We start from the raw sequence: 19,882 nt of genomic DNA, 5'->3' as shown, positions 1-19,882 counted from the left end.
CATTACAGCCCTCACTTGTATTCATTACCAGAGGACATTACTCAAAGGGCGGTTGAACACCACTCAGTGCAAATGCCTTTCCTCCAACTCAAATAATTCAATGGACGAAATCCCAAATCCCTCTTCTCTAAAAAAATTTGCAACCATGATGTCCCAGCATATTTACCTTCTGCTGAGCTGGCGAGATGTTTGCATTTCCCGATGAACTGTTGAGAACAGCAGCAGTGAAGTCGACAACTTTCTTCTCAGCCTCAGCTATGAGAGCCTCAAGCTTGTCCAAGCGACAGTCACCTTGTTGAACTGCAAGCAAGACAGGGAAGTCAGGAAATATTGTATGAGTGTGTTGGGACACTTACATCCCTAATAGCTGGCAATCCCAGACAGTGCCCTCCTCCTCATCCTCCCCAGCCAATCAGTTGCGGGGGAGCATGGAGGGGGACAATAATCAAAGGGGCAACACAATGGGGTGTTATTGTACCTGATAATACACTATGTAAATAAAACACAGGCTAGTTACATATTTATCTTAATGTTTTAGTTTGACATGCCTTTGTATTTATTTCTTCCAAATCCATTGTTGTGACCACCACGGTTTACAGTGCATGATCCAAGAAAGAATAACAGGAAATAAAAGGTTAAATCAGACACCAATAAGGTCACAGACACAAATGTTTGAAAACACAGGTTCCTTTCAGTTGTTTGTTAGGTGTGCAGAAACACTGAAAAAGCAATGTTAGGATACCCATTACCAACACTGATTTTGTATAGCAAAGTACATTGTTGGATTTGGCATGCTAGTGCAGAATGGAGTTGATGCAATTTTAGACACCCTGATGTGATAAACATTTCACATCTTTCAAGGCACTATGTAAAAATGGTTCCTATTCCTTAAACATGCAGACATATATCTATATTTGGTGACACAATGTTAAAACACTATTAACCAATTCATATTTAGTAGAGAGACACAATTCCTTAGAATCTTCTCCTACCTGCAACTTTGTCTTTGTGAACAAACACATATGTTAATTTCTTCTGAAGGCCAAGGAGACTAGGGAACTTCATGATGCAGTTTACAATGAGAGTGGGGACCAAGGATCTGCTAGTTTTATATATTACTGGCAAGCTTGTGCTTGTTGGAAGTGCTGATCACATGAGTAGAGGTAAATGGGTGAAACAACACAGCCATACCATGTCCAAGCCATAAGGTACACATGGACAACAAGTGTGTTGTTTCAGTACACCCAGGACAATGTCCAGCAGGATCTCAGGTGGGAACTTATGCTAGGACCTTTGGTCATTTGTTATAACTTCTCAAGTTGGACTGTGAATACATACTCTGTCTTAGATTGAGCTTTAATAAGATTAGTCCAGAGTAGTGAAGCTTTGACCGACCAGAGACTAAATGTGTCTAAGTGTGGAGGCTTACAGACCTCATAACAGAATATAATGTGTGGCTTTCCAGTGGTTAATGTTTTCACTCTTCCAACATAAACTGTTTCATTGGCATTTTTTAGAAGTAGGAAAGAACAGTAAATAAGAAAATGTACAACTTTATGGATAACAGTTTCTGGTTTGTTTTTGCATACAGCGATGTTTTGATGTAGATTTTAACACAGTTATCAAGCTGGATAACAATAAACCAGAAGTTGTTATCCATAAAGTTGTATGGTTTCTTACTTGCTCACCAACTTCTAGAATACCAATCAAACAGAAGGTAACAGTAAAGACAAGGTATTTTATGTTGACAGCTTCTTTATTCTAATATAATTGCATGTTTTGGGACAGGTCCTCATTCCACTGTCAAGCAATGGGGGCAGTCGGGTAGCCTATTGGTCAAAGTGTTCGTTCATCATGCCGAAGACAGAGGTTTGATTCCCGACATGGGTACAATGTGTGAAGCCCATTTCTGGTATCCCCAACTGTGATATTGCCACATAATAGAATAAAGCAGTTGTCATCCATAAAATACCTTCGCTTATCTCTTCCAATATAATACGAGTTTCTAATGGTTAACTTGGCTTGGGCCAATTGACACTTCTGGCAAGTATGATTACAATCTAACTCAAGTCTTATGGTCTATATCCATCCAACAGGTTTCCTAATTACACAGATAATGTCTTAGTTTCACAGGACACTACCACCTAGACTCACTAGACGGGAAATGCACAGCCGAGAAATAAAATCATATTTATAACGTGGTCTTAAGTCTTATTTTTGCAGAATGCATTATGTACCAACCACCCAATTGTTAAATGCAAAGATCTCATAAATGAGCATCTAATGACATATTTTCTATTTCAAGCCTTATTAATATGCAAATAAACAGCAAACCATCACACTTCTCACAAAGTTCTTCCCCAACTAGGTTCAATCATGATGAAATTCACTAAAAGTATTCCAGTACTCGACACTGGCTCCAAGTAGAGGCCATAAATTGTCCTGATGTCTAGATACTTACATATAGGACTCTCCCTCGCGCCGTGGAAGAGGAGCATTTTAGCCATGGGGATGTTGTTGGTCATGACGGCCACGTCCAGGGGGGTCAAACCCTCACTGTTGACACTATAAACAAAACATTACCTTCAAAACTGTGAGCAAACAACAATGTTTGTCTTGCCTAATTTCAGCGTTGTAGAGGGCCAGTCTTATACAAGTATTTCTTCTTACCAGTAAGAATATTGCACACAAAAAAAAGAAAAGAAAGATGCTTCAATCCCTGAAATATTTTAGCTCAGAATGAATTACATATAATTATATATACATGTAATAAGCAAAATATTCTTCGTCATAAAATGTGAGCTTATTATGGAAGGAAAAGATTTTTTTATAAATAACCCTTAAACAAAACAAAACAAAATGCATCCTGCTTTTAACTGTTGATAAAGGGGATGATAGGTAAAGGGTGCCAGTAACTTATACATACCAGTACCTCACAACAAACCTAAACAGTGGGCATTTTACCATTCGCTTATAGACAGTGAAAATACATTCATTGAAACAGAGCCTGATATGAAATAAATAGTCCATTTTCTTCAAAGACACTATCAACTGGAACATGGAAGGTGTTAAAGTGGTGTTGACAAGACCTTGATTGTGAGACTATAATAAGTAGTTGTGGCCATCACCTATGGTGCTGTATGTATGACAACAAACCTCATATCAACCCTAATATCATAATCTTCTTAGAAATATCCTTCATATCTTAGGAACTGAGAGGATTATCCACCACACAGCAGGACACATAATACATCTGGAATCCTTTTCCTAATGTTACTCAACTCTCAAAGGGATTACTCACAGGGGATTTTATCATAGTCACATAAACAATTTTCTTCCAGTACAACTGACCACAACCAGGCTTGTTATAACATGCCAGTCATATTTGATGTCAGTGAAGGCCGGGGCTGTGAGTCAAAACATAGCTAGGTTTCTTAATTGATTATTATAATGTGAACTTTTCTGTAATCATAAATGAATCTGCTTCTTTGTGCCTCAAGAAAAAAAATTAAAATAAAATGGGAAAATTGGTTATTTTAACTATTATTTCACAAAATGAATTTTTTTGAAGAACAGATCTAGAAGTCTTTAATAGGCTTTTAGAAGTTGGAAGAACATGAATACATGACACTTTTTATGGAAAGCAACTTCTATTATTTTGTGTCACAATGTTTCAGAGCTACACTCAACAAATAGCAATAAAAGTGTCTCCTTGTGTGCCACTGACTTTATGACACTCAACTAGTCATGTTGGTAAAGGCCATCTTCAAAAACTGATAAAGCTGATGTCTCAGTTGGCTGATAGTGTCATGGCTCTTGGCAAATATTTGACTGTCTTCCTATCTCATATCTAGTACTAGATTATAGACCCTGGGACCTCGGGCAAAATGATCCCATTTCTACACCTGTGAACAAGATCTTTTCTGTAGAAATAGTACACCTGCCTAGTAGTTTATGTCATTAAATAACAAAGTAAAGTTATAGCTTTCATTACAAACACTTCAACAATTACTTTATAAATTTTCTTTCTCCTGCTGATTATATTCCAAACCATGCAGACATCACAGCCTGCACGACTATATACAAGGACTGGAATGTCTAAATATTGCAGACAGCTTTGAAAATGTTATTTCAATAAAAATTATCCGCAAATACTTGGCACTCACCTGTTAAGCTCAACTCCTCCGGTGTCCAATATAGTCCTGACAACATCAATGTCCTGCTGTTCCACAGCATCAAACAGTCCTGCAAAGACAAAAGCCTCAACATTAAACAGGGCAACAGCATCACAAGCTTCAACATTAAACAAGCCAGTGTCAATAGTTTGGGACACAAATAATATAGGCGCTTACGTCACCATATTGTATCAATGTTCATCTGGATTTCTTCCTCTGTGGCACACACGTGAGAAATACATGAGATTAAATCCAAATTTCAATGACATGATTCAAACAATTATATTCCCCCAAATATGAAAATGGATGGTAAACAATAAAATCGCTTATTTAAATATCGCTTCATAACACATCAAACTTGATACAAATCAGTGAAGGTCAAATCTATTTTAACTTTATATTCATCAATTCATTTACTTAATTGAAAATATGCCAGTTTTTAAAATGAAGTATTGAATAGAACCAAATACTTGGATTTGAAAAGAAGTTTTGAATAGAACTGAATATTTGGATTTGATCTATCTTACTCAAACACAAATTTCATTGTTTGTAAAGGGTAAACATGTTGGTAAAAACACATTTCATTTCGAAGAAGAAAATAATTTGTAGTCATTTCAGGGCAAGTGTTGCAATAGCTAAATATCACTACGCAACCCTAACAAGGCAAAAATATTATTTTTGACATTGAAATATTTGAAAATATCAATCATATTTAAATAGTTCTTTAAATTGATATTACATGTGATCAAACCTCTGTGATTATTTTCAATTAATAACAAATAAAAAAAGGCAGCTACCATATTGATATGCATGCTTGATATTTGAAATTCAGAGGAATGATTTTGATTTGGCATAAGAAGTGTAGCAACATCTAACTTTCACCATGGTAACATGACATTTCATCGGGCATAAAAACTTTGTTTGGGTTTAAAGTACTTCTCAATCTATTTTTACCATAGACTACTCTTTAACTAACATAAAAAATACAATTAAAATGCAGTACAAGTTCTTACCTCAAAATAGATTCTGAATTAACACAATAAATAAATGAAGTCCTCAAGGAAAACACTTAATCATCAGCCGGTTGCAAAGGCTTCCTGCAAGGTATATTCCAATCTCAAACGCTGATCGCTTTCAAACGCGACAATCACCTCACCTGCAACGGCCTCTCAGACAAGTTGTTCAACAAACACGTCCAATACGAGAGAAATTTACACAGGATAAACTCTTCTACTCCAAAAGTAAACGTCCCTTCATTCTGATTGGCTGAGACAGATTGTATTATACACTGTATGCAAGCGCTAACAGAGTCTGGAGTGTAGCAAACAGCTCTAGCCTGAGGGTGTGTTCTCAACAGACCCAGGTATGCTTCTACCTCACAGCTCAATCCCAGGCTTATATCACCTGTCATTAAATACCCTTTGATGTCATAATAGGGCTATCTGGAACCCTTTGCTGTCATCATTGGCAGATCATCAGAACAATATATAAGCTAGTGGTGCTATAAGGATTAATTCATGGCTAATTTGACAAGAGGGAATGTACTTATTATTGAATATGACATAACAGGTGCATAACTGATATGTAATTAGACATGTTAATTGTTATTGTTTACCGTCACACTAATTAGCATGAGGACAGTGTATGAAGGGACTATTAACCAGTCTACCACACATCCTGGTAATAAATAAAAATAACAGTTTAAATATATTTTACTATATCTTATTACTACCTTACTACTTAGAGAGATTCTTTATTTCCTCCAGATGTCATTCCGAAGATTACAATGAAAATATATTCAGCTCGCACACTAAGTGATCATAAGTGGAATTATTAATGATAATGTTTTGTATTTGATAATTATCTCAGCCTTGGAATTATTAATAATAATGTTTTGTATTTGATAATTATCTCAGCCGTCTCAATTTACAGATAATAGATAAATTGGTAGTTTCTGAGCATCTAATAAAAACATGTGATTTCATATGGAAGAATATGTGATTAAATTCACAATCAATTACTGATTAATGACAGTTTATTATCATAAAAAAGGATTCGTGACAATATGATCTGTGAAAGAACTCCATACATTTATCATATAACATGTTTGCATTTTAATCTTTTTTAAATGTGACAAATTAGTTATAAGACAGGGCCTTAAAAAGCTGTAACAAGCTTCTTCCATAACTCATGTTTGCCATAATTACATAAGGCATTAACAGATAACAGAAATAAATACAACAGTATATTTATAAATAAACTATAGAAGGAAATACAAAACGTCCTGTACCCAAACAAAGATTCTTCAAATAGCATGTAAAGTGGAACCCAACTGCCTCATCGGCATTCACAGTATCTGTGACAAGAGAAGGATGTCACACGAGACAGGTGATCATCCTCTGACAAGACCAACTGCAATCAGCAGCACACCTGAATGTCATGACCTCTCCAGTATCTACAGGCACACCACGCTCTGGCAGGGGAGGGGGTTTAACTTGGATTAGATCCTGTATGTTGTTGTCTCAGTGTCAGATTCTTTTCTGTGGGGATATTTTTAAAGTTTAAACTGTGATGGACTTTTAAATAGGTGATGGTTGTGAAGTTACTAGTTGTCATTATTGTCATTCAAGTTAAGATATTTCAACTTGAAAATACTGTGGGTATGATTATACTTTTAATTTATGTAAACTGTATATTTCAACACAAGTTTTTATTGGTCAGATATGTTAACTGTGGTGGTTGTTGAAATTGTTATTGTAATTGAAGTAATTAAGTACCTAAAAACCATCAACAGGACATTGATGCTGTAAGATTATACTTCTGATTTGTGGAAATTGTATCTTCCAATGCAAAATCCTTAAGTTGATCTACTTAAATCCATTTGATTTTAAACAATTTCATAAACAGATGTAAGAATTTCACTTGATTTGCTGGTCTCAGTATCGTGCAACAATAGTGATTTTATAACCACTTCAACTGTTACAAAACACCTTACAGAGTTACCTCCCATGCACTGACACAATTTGCATCAACATTCAATGAAACAACAACCAAGTACAAATATAAGCACTTGATAACAAATGAAATATGAAGGGAATCAACATAACATAATTAAGCTGCTTTAATAGAAAATAATACTGAAGAATTTTATCAACAAAGTTTTATATTGCAAATATGCCATAAAACCAAAATATTTGACTAAGTAGTTAAACTTTTTAAATACGAATGCTATTTTCAGCCAGGGGTGAAAAGAATTTTACATATTCTGAGAAATTCCATTTAGATACCAAAAAAAATTCCTTACATTCTTGAAAAGACATTTCCCAAAATAATTGTTATCTGTAACTAATCTTAACTTTATAAGACATCAAGATTCACAAATGTCCGCAACATTGCAACTTTCTTTCAACAGGCTCTTAAATGCAGAGATGCCTGACAGTTTTAACAGTGCCTGTATACGATAAACATTAGAAATTAAGAGGTTGCCGAACTGCAATCATGCATGGCGGACACCAGACGAACGATGCTACTGGAGTATCCCACAATGCAGCACCAGGTAACCCTTCAGCTGAAAAGTCTGTACTGAGTGTAACCATGGCGACAGAACATTTAAAAATCATACTGAACTTCCAGTAATGTAATTATCCCCTGGTAATGTTCTAATTAATCTAACTTAAGAACATCTTCATGAGTTTTCGAGCAGCATATCATGGCTGTCGTTCCGACTGTCAGACTTTAGCAATAGTTGTCTATTAGGGATCACAGCTTGGTTAATTAAGTTAAGGAGAAAACCTAATTGCCGATTTATTTTGAGCCACTATAACAAGAAATAGATTCCGATGAGAATGGTGATGTCAAGGAAATATTTCTAGGGCATTGATACTGAAAATATGTCAGGACCTTTAAGGAGAGAATACTTGAGATTGCAAAACATTTCTTATATGGGCTCTTAAGATTAAGAATGTTGCATTTTGGTATTTCAAACTGAATAATTTTAAGTGTTATTTTGTATAGAGAATTGAATGAGATACTAAAAATCAAAGAACTTACAGTTAACAATGGAATCACAAGCGCACATACTATCCCCAAATATAAGATAGCTACATGATAAGAACAATGAACAACGAAGGGTGCTTTATTTCATGATAAAACATTGTTATATCATGATGTCATTTCTAGAGTTTCAAACATGCACTCTCAACCTGATGACATCATTAGATGGACAACATTATGTTTGAGAGGGAAGTGTCTAGCAAGTTGATCCCAATATAGATGTAGCTGGGTTATGCAGATAAACGCAATTGCAGAATGATCGCATTAAAATGTGGGAGATATTACAATCTGTATTGGGAGATAAGGTGCAGATGTGAAAATTGTGAGAATATCCAGGAAATACCAAATGTAAGCCCCCTGTTAAAAAAAGGACTTGTTCGACATTGCCGAGGTTAGATTGTAATCAGGTGTCATCATTATTTATAAAAGGGTACATATTCCTAAAGCTTGTACATCTTATTAACATCCCACGTTTATTTCTAAAATAGTAGATCTATATAAGAACAATCACGTACATGTGTACTTAAAGTAAAAAAGAATTTTTTTTTAAATTTTAATATTATTATTATTTACAGATTAAAATAAAAAATGCAGCAAAGAGGGTTTGGGTGATCCTGGCACAGTCAGGTTGGTTAGGCTCATCATCAGCTCAGGGCCCTTGCCCCATCTACACGCAGCCCAGACAGCGAATGGGACTTCTCCCAGGAAGCGCTGCCTAGTCAAACCCACCCAGAACGTTTCGGAGAATGTGAAGACTCCCTAACACTGCAGCCTTCTGCACTACCCAGATTGTCAGAAGGGCTGTATTCCTGGTAGCAAACCCAGGTACTCTCTCAATGTCAGTCAACAGATTGGGAGGTACCATACCTAAGGCACCGAGAACAATGGGGAGTCGGACAACTTGGTACTTGGGATGCAAGCGTGACATTTTGAAAGCGAGAATTATTATTATTATTATTATTATTACGGAAAATAGCCATTATTTACTTGTCGTCCCTACATCCCCACATGACATTTTCAAAGATTTGAAATAGAAATAGGAGATAATATGCAGTATGAAAAGAAAAGATAGATGTCAATTTGGATAGGAGGGAGGATAGATGAAAGACAATGGTATTTGATGTTTCTAAATATACAGCAATACTAGGATGTTCGTTTGGAAAAGATGTGATATCACACCCATGTATGAATTTTTCAATGTCATTATTATGTCTTATCATTTTCTGTAGTTGAGTGATATTAACGTTAGTTTCCTTGTATTTGCACATATGTTATGCTTTATAATTATGAACAAGTGATTAAGCAGAATGCCCTGGTCAGGGTCTCCAAGCAGAAAGGATTGTTTGTAACTTCTACACTATTATCTATTTGAGTTTCATACCAAATTTGAAAATTATCAATCAAGTTTCTAACTTTATGACAATCATAAAAGAGTTGGACACATCTCACATCACCACTGCAGAAGTAGCACTTAAAGTCTGTAGATATTCCTATTTTGTATAAAAATGATTGTATTGTTATAATGCCATATAAAAAGTTATACTGAAAGTTTCTAGTTTTATTGTCAAAGCTGCATTCATTAATACATTTAAACATAGAGAGAGGTGTTCATTTGATAGTGGTACTCCCAAGTTAGATTCACAATTCATGGCTAATATGTTTGATGGTTCACTTGTCTTATCAAACATCATTTGATAGATAAACTTGCTCTCTTTCAGCATTAGAAGGCGTGTAATAACATCACTGTTTGTCGTTTCTTTATTGAATAAAAATTATCACTCTTTTTTAGGAAAATAAAATAAATTCCTTTGGCTGTGTTTTTATTAATTTGAAATGTTATAAACATGTTCCAGTAAGATTAAGCCGTCATCTGTCATTCTTACACATTTTATCAGTCCATTACTTTCATCTGTCATTCATGCACATTTGATCAGTTCATTACTTTCATCTGTCATTCATGCACATTTGATCAGTTCATTACTTTCATCTGTCATTCATGCACATTTGATCAGTTCATTACTTTCATCTGTCATTCATGCACATTTGATCAGTTCATTACTTTCATCTGTCATTCATGCACATTTGATCAGTTCATTACTTTCATCTGTCATTCATGCTCATTTGATCAGTTCATTACTTTCATGTCATTCATGCACATTTGATCAGTTCATTACTTTCATCTGTCATTCATGCACATTTGATCAGTTCATTACTTTCATCTGTCATTCATGCACATTTGATCAGTTCATTACTTTCATGTCATTCATGCACATTTGATCAGTTCATTACTTTCATCTGTCATTCATGCACATTTGATCAGTTCATTACTTTCATCTGTCATTCATGCACATTTGATCAGTTCATTACTTTCCTCTGTCATTCATGCTCATTTGATCAGTTCATTACTTTCATCTGTCATTCATGCACATTTGATCAGTTCATTACTTTCATCTGTCATTCATGCACATTTGATCAGTTCATTACTTTCATCTGTCATTCATGCACATTTGATCAGTTCATTACTTTCATCTGTCATTCATGCACATTTGATCAGTTCATTACTTTCATTCATGCAAATTTGATCAGTTCATTACTTTTATCTTTCATTCATGCATTTAGTTTCTGGTATTTGATGACTAAGATCAAATATGAACTGTTGAAAGTAAATAGGAACTTACATGATATCATGATTCTCACATCAATTGAATAAATGTTTGCAGTCTTTCAGATAAGTTTGACATAATCAATCAATCACATTGTCACAAGCAGTCATAAAATCATACCACATGCACAGTTCACATTAATAAAACATTTTTGTCATTCCAACCAATTCTTCTTCAAAGCATACTGTATATCAAATTAACTAAAGGAACGCCAAACAAATGATTAAATACATCAGTTCATTAGTGAAACATGATTTCTCACATAAACTTCATGGCAATGACGACAACCAGTATTTCTACTCCTTGTGGTACATGACCTCGTGTCTATTTATCATCTTGTTAAAAGACCAGCGCAACAAGGGCCCGGTATGAACCTATAGGATAATGTCTAATTATTCCTCAGTTAATATCCAAATTTAGCCTTTTTTCTCACAAAAATAGTACAAAGTAGTTACTGCTGAGTTAGCAAATCTACCACATTGGAGGTGCTTGACATGGACAATTCTTTGCCAAAAGAGTGCGCTATTTCAGGATCAAACCACTAGACAGTCGAGCTTCAGCAGAGGCTCTTGGCTTTCTTGATAACAAAACAGTAACTTTCTTTAATGAAAAGTGACAGAATATAGCTATTGAATGAGATGGGTTACTCCTTTGCCTATGTGCTTTTGCTGATCAAACAAATCCTTAAAACATAAGTCACCGTATAAGAACACTTATGAGGATGGTTATTGGAAGGGAAACGTCATACTTCTGTGTAATACTCAGAGAGGGTTGAGCGCTCTCTAGATCACGACTCTGCTAATCAGCTCTACTGCTCTGCCACTCACAAAGGCTTCTTTCTTATCTGACTGAGCTCATAAAATTTTGAGATAAATACATTTCAACGGGTGTATCATCACTATTTGATAGCGATTCATGAACACAAGCTTATGATACGGTCAGAATCCTACAATGGATTCTGCATTAGCACACATTTCTTATTATTATGGAAAGGGTTTAGTTGTTTTTATTCAGTTATATGGGCCTACTCATATTTTCAATATTCATTTGAACACAAAGACACAGAATTCATGCAAATATGTCAAGATTACATTTGACATGTACACGAAAGAGGACTCACCTAATGATTAGTTTGCAATGTTAAACACTTTATTTTAGATTTGAAACAGTGAAAAAAATATTTTCGTAAAAAATAATATTACATCGATGATGTCGTCAAAACTGGTATTTATTTATTTTCGTCAGATAATCTTTTAAATCAAATCAAATTTAATTGTAATCAGTTGTATTTTTGGTATTTTTTTGTGTTTGGTATTATATTAAGGTAACTATATCATGTATCAATAAAAATGTTAGATTTTCAAGCAGCAAGAAGAGTTCATTTCTGTAGTGGTGGGCTAAGTAGCATCAGTTGGGGCTGCTACCAATGCCTTATGGACTCCTACACTTACCATGGATGTCATAACATGACCGTCTATCCTTTTCACTGCGCCGTCGTTCCATCTTGGCAGGAGATAAACTCTCAAGGTCACAGCTGGACCCCTTCTTTCTTGGCGTCACTGAAAAAAATCAGTAACTTTTAATAATAGAATTATCAGTGCTGAATTTATTGAATAATCCTGTACAATAGTTTCATCATAAGAGTATCATGTCGCGGCATGATACCTATAAAACAGGTATGGTGTCGATCGCCCAAGGGTCGTAATTAAAGCGAAACAGGGATTCAAACCCAAGATGCTTCTAGCATGCCACAGCTAGTTGCAGCATCTTAGATTACTTGACCACCTACGCCCCCTTTTGTCACAGAACCATAGAACAATTCTTAATGCTACTCAAAGAGAAAATAGCCTTCACTTTCATTTATGTGTTGTTAGTATGATTGAAGTTCTCACAGTGTTCAAATTAATCAATTTCTATAACTTTTTAAACCATAATGGTAAAGGAAAAGCTGAAAATGGTATCGATGGAACACACATCTTTCGGACCACCATCAGTTCTGGAATCTATAGAGTTGCAAAGATGTCGACCTTACAGCTTCCTTTAATTGATTATCTGTCATGTGAAGCACTTTTGGCAGAATAGAATGCTGATGGAACAATGATTGAAAGAAAGACTTTGTTTCTTAAGTTCTGCTAGGTGTTTAAAGTATATTGCTTCCTGTGTCCCAAAACCTGGAGATGACCCAAGAACTATATCTTGCTAACCTCTTCAAAAAGCTTCTTGATTATGAACAAAGTATAGGATGTGGAATCCTGTAATATTAACCATGACCAGTGATTCCAATGAGATGATGTCTCTACACTCAGAGACACAACCATATTTCCTATAGGGTGATGAGGTGTTCATAAATGAATAAATCATGATTCACTCTAGCTTGTTAAAAATATGTAATAGTTTTATCAGTTTGAAACATTGTGTGAATATATTATACTTGTTACTTAACCTGTCATGTGTATGAGTTCAGTTTATTCCATGAATGCAATATTACCATTATTATCAGTGATTAACATCTATTTTTTCCTCATGTGTTATATATATATATAACGTGTATAACGTGTTATATATATATATATATATATATAACAGATTAATTACGTGGGAGAATTTTTATTAACATGTAATATTCCATTGACAAGAAATTTAATGTGACTTACAGTTTAACTAAATGGAATATAATCAGCAACCTGAGTCAATGTGAGTGAGTGAGTTGTGTTTAACACAACTTTGGATGGTATTTCAGTAAAATGACATTGTCAGCTTGATGTGGGAGGAAAGCCCGAAGTGACAGAGTTTACTATTCTTTGGTGAAACCTACAAGATGGCTATGGTGCTGACAAACCAGAATTCAAACCCACAATCATAGGTTCCTGTCCTGCCAAAGGGATGCAACTCAGAATTTTGAATTGCATTGATATAGACGACTGGGCCCCCATGCTCTGCATGAGTTCATGACTAACAAAATTTGTTAAACCATGGTGACAATAGAAAAGAATAAAGGTTAATATGTCCACTTACCAACTAGTGACCTTGGTTGCCGATTGGGGGAGGGGCTCGGTGCCCCACCCTTACTGAGGAAGGCTGGGGCACTGGGTGAGGCTGTTAAAGCCGGCATGCCATCCATGCTTAGGTCATCTGCTGTGAATATCTTTATAGTTCGTCCATCACCACTGAAAACAACAAAAATGGCTGTCAACATTTCGCACCAACTTGAAGGTGAATGATGAGAAAAATCAAAGGAATGCCAATGTTTTGAGTTCAAGGCTGAGGCTTTCACCACCATGGTTTCGGCCTGTATTCATCATGTGTTAATAATAACATGCATATCTGTAAAAGAAAACATTCTGAGCATCTTCTGACATGACCATTATGGAAATGGAGATGCAAAGACTCCAGAGTGTCTACTCAAGACAAAACATTATCACATGTCATATGGAGAAGATGCCTCTGTAGACTGAAATTTGCAAGTGAAGTAGAAAGCTATTGTCTTGAAAGAGTCAATGTCCAATCATCTCAATTTATTATAAAATATAAAAAAATAGAAAGTGATAATACTCCAGACAGACAGAAAAGGTTGGATGCATATACAGACTATACAGTAAACCATTGCCAAGAATCACATGCAATACAGAAGATGTTCCAGACATCACTCCATGCATGAGAAACAACATGGGAAATAACACAAGAAACAACATACGAAGCCATGTGACAGGATAACAATTGTTAAATACCCGACTCTTATAGTTTTTTATTGAAACTATCACTCCTCATGAAACATAATTCCAAGTTGAGAACAAGTTGCCATAAATGTAAGTTCATAGTTTCAACTTACACAAGGTATATACATTACCTACTATATATCATTTCCTACTGAAATCTAAAAGCAGATAAAACATACAAATATTTTTTTTAATATTGATAGACTTTAGATTTTTGTTAACATTTCCACTTTCATGCTACTCACATTTCTTCAAAGTCAAAATCATCATCTGTGTCATCTTCCTCATCACTTGATTTTACATCATCCTTATAGCTTTCTGACAAACATGGCAACAGCCGCCGAGGAGTATACATTTTGGCCATACTTCGTAACATATTTTCCGAATCTATGTACATCTTGGTACCATCACAGCCTTGATTTAACTGAGGGTGGCCAAGGACAGGCAATATTTGCAAAGTCCCAATTCGCATATTGTCTCACATGAGGCAGGTATTGCTCATATCAATAACATACTCCGCAAACACATAGTCCCCTATATCACAGGGTAACGTGGTGATAAGTAACCATACTCCAGTACCAGGGGGGCTCACAGTTATAAATATCTTAAATTGATCCCATTGTCTGGGCCGCACTGCCCTATGAATGAGCATATTATACCCAATATTTAAGACAGTGGGTAACCAAGCGGTACTAAATATTTAATACACACAACTGGATAACCATTGTAACGGGTCATGAACAGTACTGGTCTAATGCAAGGCTGGATACTGTAAATAGCTATATGATAGATTTTGATTGAGTTCACTATTAAAAGGGTGGGAGTAATTATGCAGCCCTGCAGTACACCTAGCTTAACTCCATTGAAAATAGATTAAACCAGTGTGGGTCACAGATTTGTGAATGATGTGTTAAATGTTAAATGATGCATGAGTGGTACACTTAAATGAAATACTGAACAACTTATAAACAGTCCACACGGGACATACATCTGTATAGAGTAACATGAGATCACAGGGGTAGGGTTATGGACATATTGTGTTTGACAATCAATTATGTCTGTTACGGTTGTTAGCAGCACAACTTCCATTAAGGGGAATGTCAGTGCAGTAGTCAACTTGTTTACATAGTGCAATACATGTATAAACACATCATGAAACTGAGTGTTAATGTTTTACATGAAGAAGCATTACAATTTATCATTTAATCAAAGCTGTCTTGTTAAAGGCCTTAACCACTTGGTTACCCCACTGCCCCAGTGTTAGTGAAATTACTTAACATTCATTACCACAATAATTTTTTTATTGATATATGAAAAGGAGGCAGTTGTCTTAAACAATACTGGATAATAAATAAGAATCCTATGCCAAAAATCCAAACACCTTAAACTTAATTACCATTACTGATATTTCTATTACATGAGACCACATGAAAACAGAACACAAAATCATAATTTCTAACAACAAACATGCAAGATGTGTCACAAACAGTGACTGAATAATCACTGATGTTTAAGGTATAAAATGATGAGGAAATAATGAAAAAGCAAAGGAAGATCAAGAAACACATAATTGCAGGGTGAACAAGGTACATGCTAGTGAAATTAAGGGCAATGAAATGGCAACATGCATGTGATGACAAACACAACACATTTCCATCAATCAGGATGCATGTCTCACCAGTCAAGGCTGACTGAACGCTGTCGGGAATGTGAGTCTGGGTCCTTCCGATCCCTTTGACTTAGACGGCGGGCTAATTTGTAAAAACTTCCCGAACTTTCCAATCTATGAAGAATGAAGGAAAGGAAACTTACAATCTCATGAAATAAAGATACAAAATATATAATGTAGGTTGCCTGAAAACAAATCATCGAAAAATTCACATCAATTTAACTGGTCCATTGGTAAATATATTTCTAAAGAAGCCTCAAAATATACATAATCAAAACATTATGTGTTAAACTGAATCTGTAATATTTAATACGCCTAACCTGCAAGGAAACAAATATTGTACAATACCTTTTAAAACAAATAAAGAACTTGTCAATAAGTTGAGAATGCCTTCGGCACGTCATTAGTTCCGGTTCATTTGAAATGATGGAATCCATTTTGCGTCAATGTTGACTGTTCTTTGTGAAATAACCTCAACAGAACCTCAGTAATACCATCAGGTGGTAATCACACCTGATCCAATTCTCACAAACAAAGTTTGCAAATTTGGACTGAGAGCACCAAAAAACATCACTTCTTCCTATTAATCCCAGTGGTAATATCCCTGAAGCCTTTGAACTGTATATTAACAAGCCAAATTCATCAATTTGCTTTTCTGACACTGACAACAGTGATGTCCTTCAAGTGTGTTGTGAGAAATACAGTGTTGTCTGGTGCACGCCTGTTGACCGTCTGCTGTTAGTGAGCAGATGACAAGAGTACTGTGGGACATAGGCTCAAGAAACGCTGTCAGGGCATGTAATGGTAAACGCTACAGCGATAGCCACAGGGACAACCATTCTCCAGACACCAGAATCAAGGTATCAGCTCCCCGGAAGACATGACACAGTACTCTTTACTGCCAGTCGACAGAGACCCAAGGCACATGGCGATTGTGCCAATCAGAATCACCACAAGTGCAGATTTTCCTTGCGCAATTTGTCAAGGTTGCAGACCTTCCTGTAGCCGTTTCTTCAGCTTTCAATGTGTGTAAATTCAAGACAAGATAAGGAATCAGGTTGACCCAGTGATGGTGGCATTGACATTTAAAGGTTTCTGATAAATGGGGAAGGAAGGAGGTCAATTACCCAGCAGATTGGTGTATATATATATATACATTCAGAACTATGCTGATGACATTATTGTCACATTTGGCAACACATCAATGTAATTCTGAGTGTAATTTAGTGGCACAGAAGTAGGAAAGATCACAAGCCTTTTGATGAAGTAAAAGAAGAAGGTACAAACTCTTCCTACAGAGACAAGTCAAAATATCTTATCACTGAAAAGATGACAAAGTCATTTCAAAAATATATATAACAAAAAGAAATATTGCAAAATTATTGTTTTGATTTAATTCATTACCAAACAAAAAAAGACACAACTTAAACACTTAATCAGAACATTCAGGATAACAAACAATTTAATAAATCACAACATTTTCTTGATAATTGGGTGTGACTTAAAAATGCTGGTGTAATGTTTGTACTTAACTGTTAACATTATGCATTCACTTAACAAACTCGACTCAACATATTCTTAATAGCCTTGACAGGTATGAAATTCATATCATAGAAAACACAGTATAATTATCCAGATAAAAATGTATACATGTGTTGTCTCTATGTGGTGCCAATATAATTACCTATATCACACTGAAGGGAGCATAACACATGTACAATGTAGACAATAAGAGGATTGTATGAATAATAAAACCCTTAGGAACTCCACAAAGCCTACGAAATCTATGAAAGACCGACCTTATATATGAACTCTATCAAGGGACCTGTCAAACAAGTAATCCTCCTTGGAATGTGTTCTAAAGATTAACTGCTTTTATTGAAACATCAGAATATGTCTTGAAAGTTGAATCAATACCACATATTCTTTTATAAAAAAAATCCCAAATAATATAACAATTTTCCCCAAATGTCAGTTCAAACCTCATAATTTTCATCTCTTAATTTTTCATTAAATTGGCCTGAATTTGTTTGGCATGGCCCCCCTTCAAGAATCTTTCAGTAGTGCTATTTTCCTAACAACAATAAGTATTACTCATGAGTGAAGGATTGCATTATTGTTGGGGCTTTCAAGGCTGCCAATAACAAAACACTAAAAGCAATATGTATGGCAAAACTACCAGGAGAATTCAATGTGGGTAGATAAACTGACATCTGGAGGTGACAGGAATTATTTTCTATTATTCTATTTCTCTTTTCTTTTTTGTCAAGATAGTACACAGCAAGGAATTTAAAATTAGCAATAGGGAACATGAATATTTTCATTGACAAGGCCGTTGTTGGGATAAACATGTTTGAAGCAGAAGTAACGACCTTACTGTTGATATCATGAGTGAGCATGGTTTGATGCTGCTTTTAGAATATTCCAGCATTATCACGCCAGGGGACACAAGAAATGGGCTTCACACATTGTACCCATGTTGGGAATCAAACTCAAGCCATCAAAGTGATGAGTGAACACCTTAACCACTAGGCTACCCCATCGCCCCCCTTAATATCATGAAATAATAAATCTTTTCTTAATAACAGGTAAATGTGCTTGCTAATGATGTAATGTTAACAGGAAGAAACATTGGGTTTTACTGTAGCCATTTGTTGGTAAAATAAGGAAGTGAAACTGTAAAACTGGTAGAAATTAAACATTCATGGTATTACATAAATACAAGGAACACATACAACCATCACACAACTCAAACTGGGATTTCTGGACATGATGCATCTGACAGCAACTAAATTTTCACCTAAGAAAATGATGTCATATGAAGCTGTTGACACAGGTACTTCCGTCAAGTGCAGCAAAATATATCACTTTAGTTTGTTTAACAAGAGGATGTTTGAATGGGATGTAATGAAAGTTTAACTGACCCAAAGTTCACTGAGTGCAAGCAAGTGTGCAGATTAAGGTCAACAAGTGCAGTATACTCCAAGTCCACAGCTTTGATCATAGAAATATTGGAATAGCAGACCTTTTCACAACTAACCACATACTAACAAGTCTGAGGCATTATCTTTTCTTGGTTTGTACGTGTGTGCACGCAAGGCCTCAGCCTGCTCAAGTCTGACAAATCTTATTTTCTTGCGAAACCAAAACCAAATCCTAAATTTCCTAAAAAAGTGAAAAAAAAGTTTGAAAAACTATATATTTGGCATGCCTTTTTGTAATCTCAAGTTGTTGGAAGTGTGTAACAGTTTAATTCAAGACCTTTCTTTACAAAACTGTCAGCAACGTCCATGCATGTGTGTGTGTGTGTGTGTGTGTGTGTGTGTGTGTGTGTGTGTGTGTGTGTGTGACTATACTGACTCTGAGCTGAACAGTCCTTGTTTTAGCCCCTTAATGCCAAGTGCCAGGCAGGGTAACAACAAGTACCATCTTTTAAGTCTTTTGGTATGACGCAGCTGGGGATCGAAACCCCGGAACATCCGCTCTCCGGGTGGACGCTCTACCTCTGGACCACGGAGGCGGTCAAAAATGTCAGTACCATATAATCAACAATATCTTAAATAATAAATTAGAGCGAGCATCTTGTATCATACTGGTATTACTACT

General features: G+C 35.6%; 1 protein-coding gene across 8 annotated transcripts in view; it reads right to left on the bottom strand.

Annotated features, from left to right (window-relative positions):
• LOC124139000 (ankyrin repeat and fibronectin type-III domain-containing protein 1-like) overlaps positions 1-19,882 on the bottom strand; it is a 217,989-nt gene that overhangs the window by 7,260 nt on the left and 190,847 nt on the right. For 6 of the 8 annotated variants that reach the window (XM_046505949.2, XM_046505958.2, XM_046505983.2 and 3 more), the window contains 6 exons: positions 16,286-16,390; positions 13,907-14,058; positions 12,343-12,450; positions 4,167-4,245; positions 2,462-2,565; positions 167-300 (listed from right to left, as the gene is read on the bottom strand). In XM_046505949.2, the coding sequence (XP_046361905.1) occupies positions 167-300; positions 2,462-2,565; positions 4,167-4,245; positions 12,343-12,450; positions 13,907-14,058; positions 16,286-16,390 (682 nt within the window). The remainder of the gene's footprint in view (positions 1-166; positions 301-2,461; positions 2,566-4,166; positions 4,246-12,342; positions 12,451-13,906; positions 14,059-16,285; positions 16,391-19,882) is intronic. The other 2 variants (XM_046505965.2, XM_046506010.2) reach the window with 1 other exon arrangement.

This window comes from Haliotis rufescens, unplaced genomic scaffold (assembly GCF_023055435.1).
Source record: "Haliotis rufescens isolate VD_foot unplaced genomic scaffold, xgHalRufe1.0.p SCAF_40, whole genome shotgun sequence".
NCBI lineage: Eukaryota > Metazoa > Mollusca > Gastropoda > Lepetellida > Haliotidae > Haliotis > Haliotis rufescens.
This window is presented reverse-complemented; position numbering and strand designations above follow the sequence as displayed.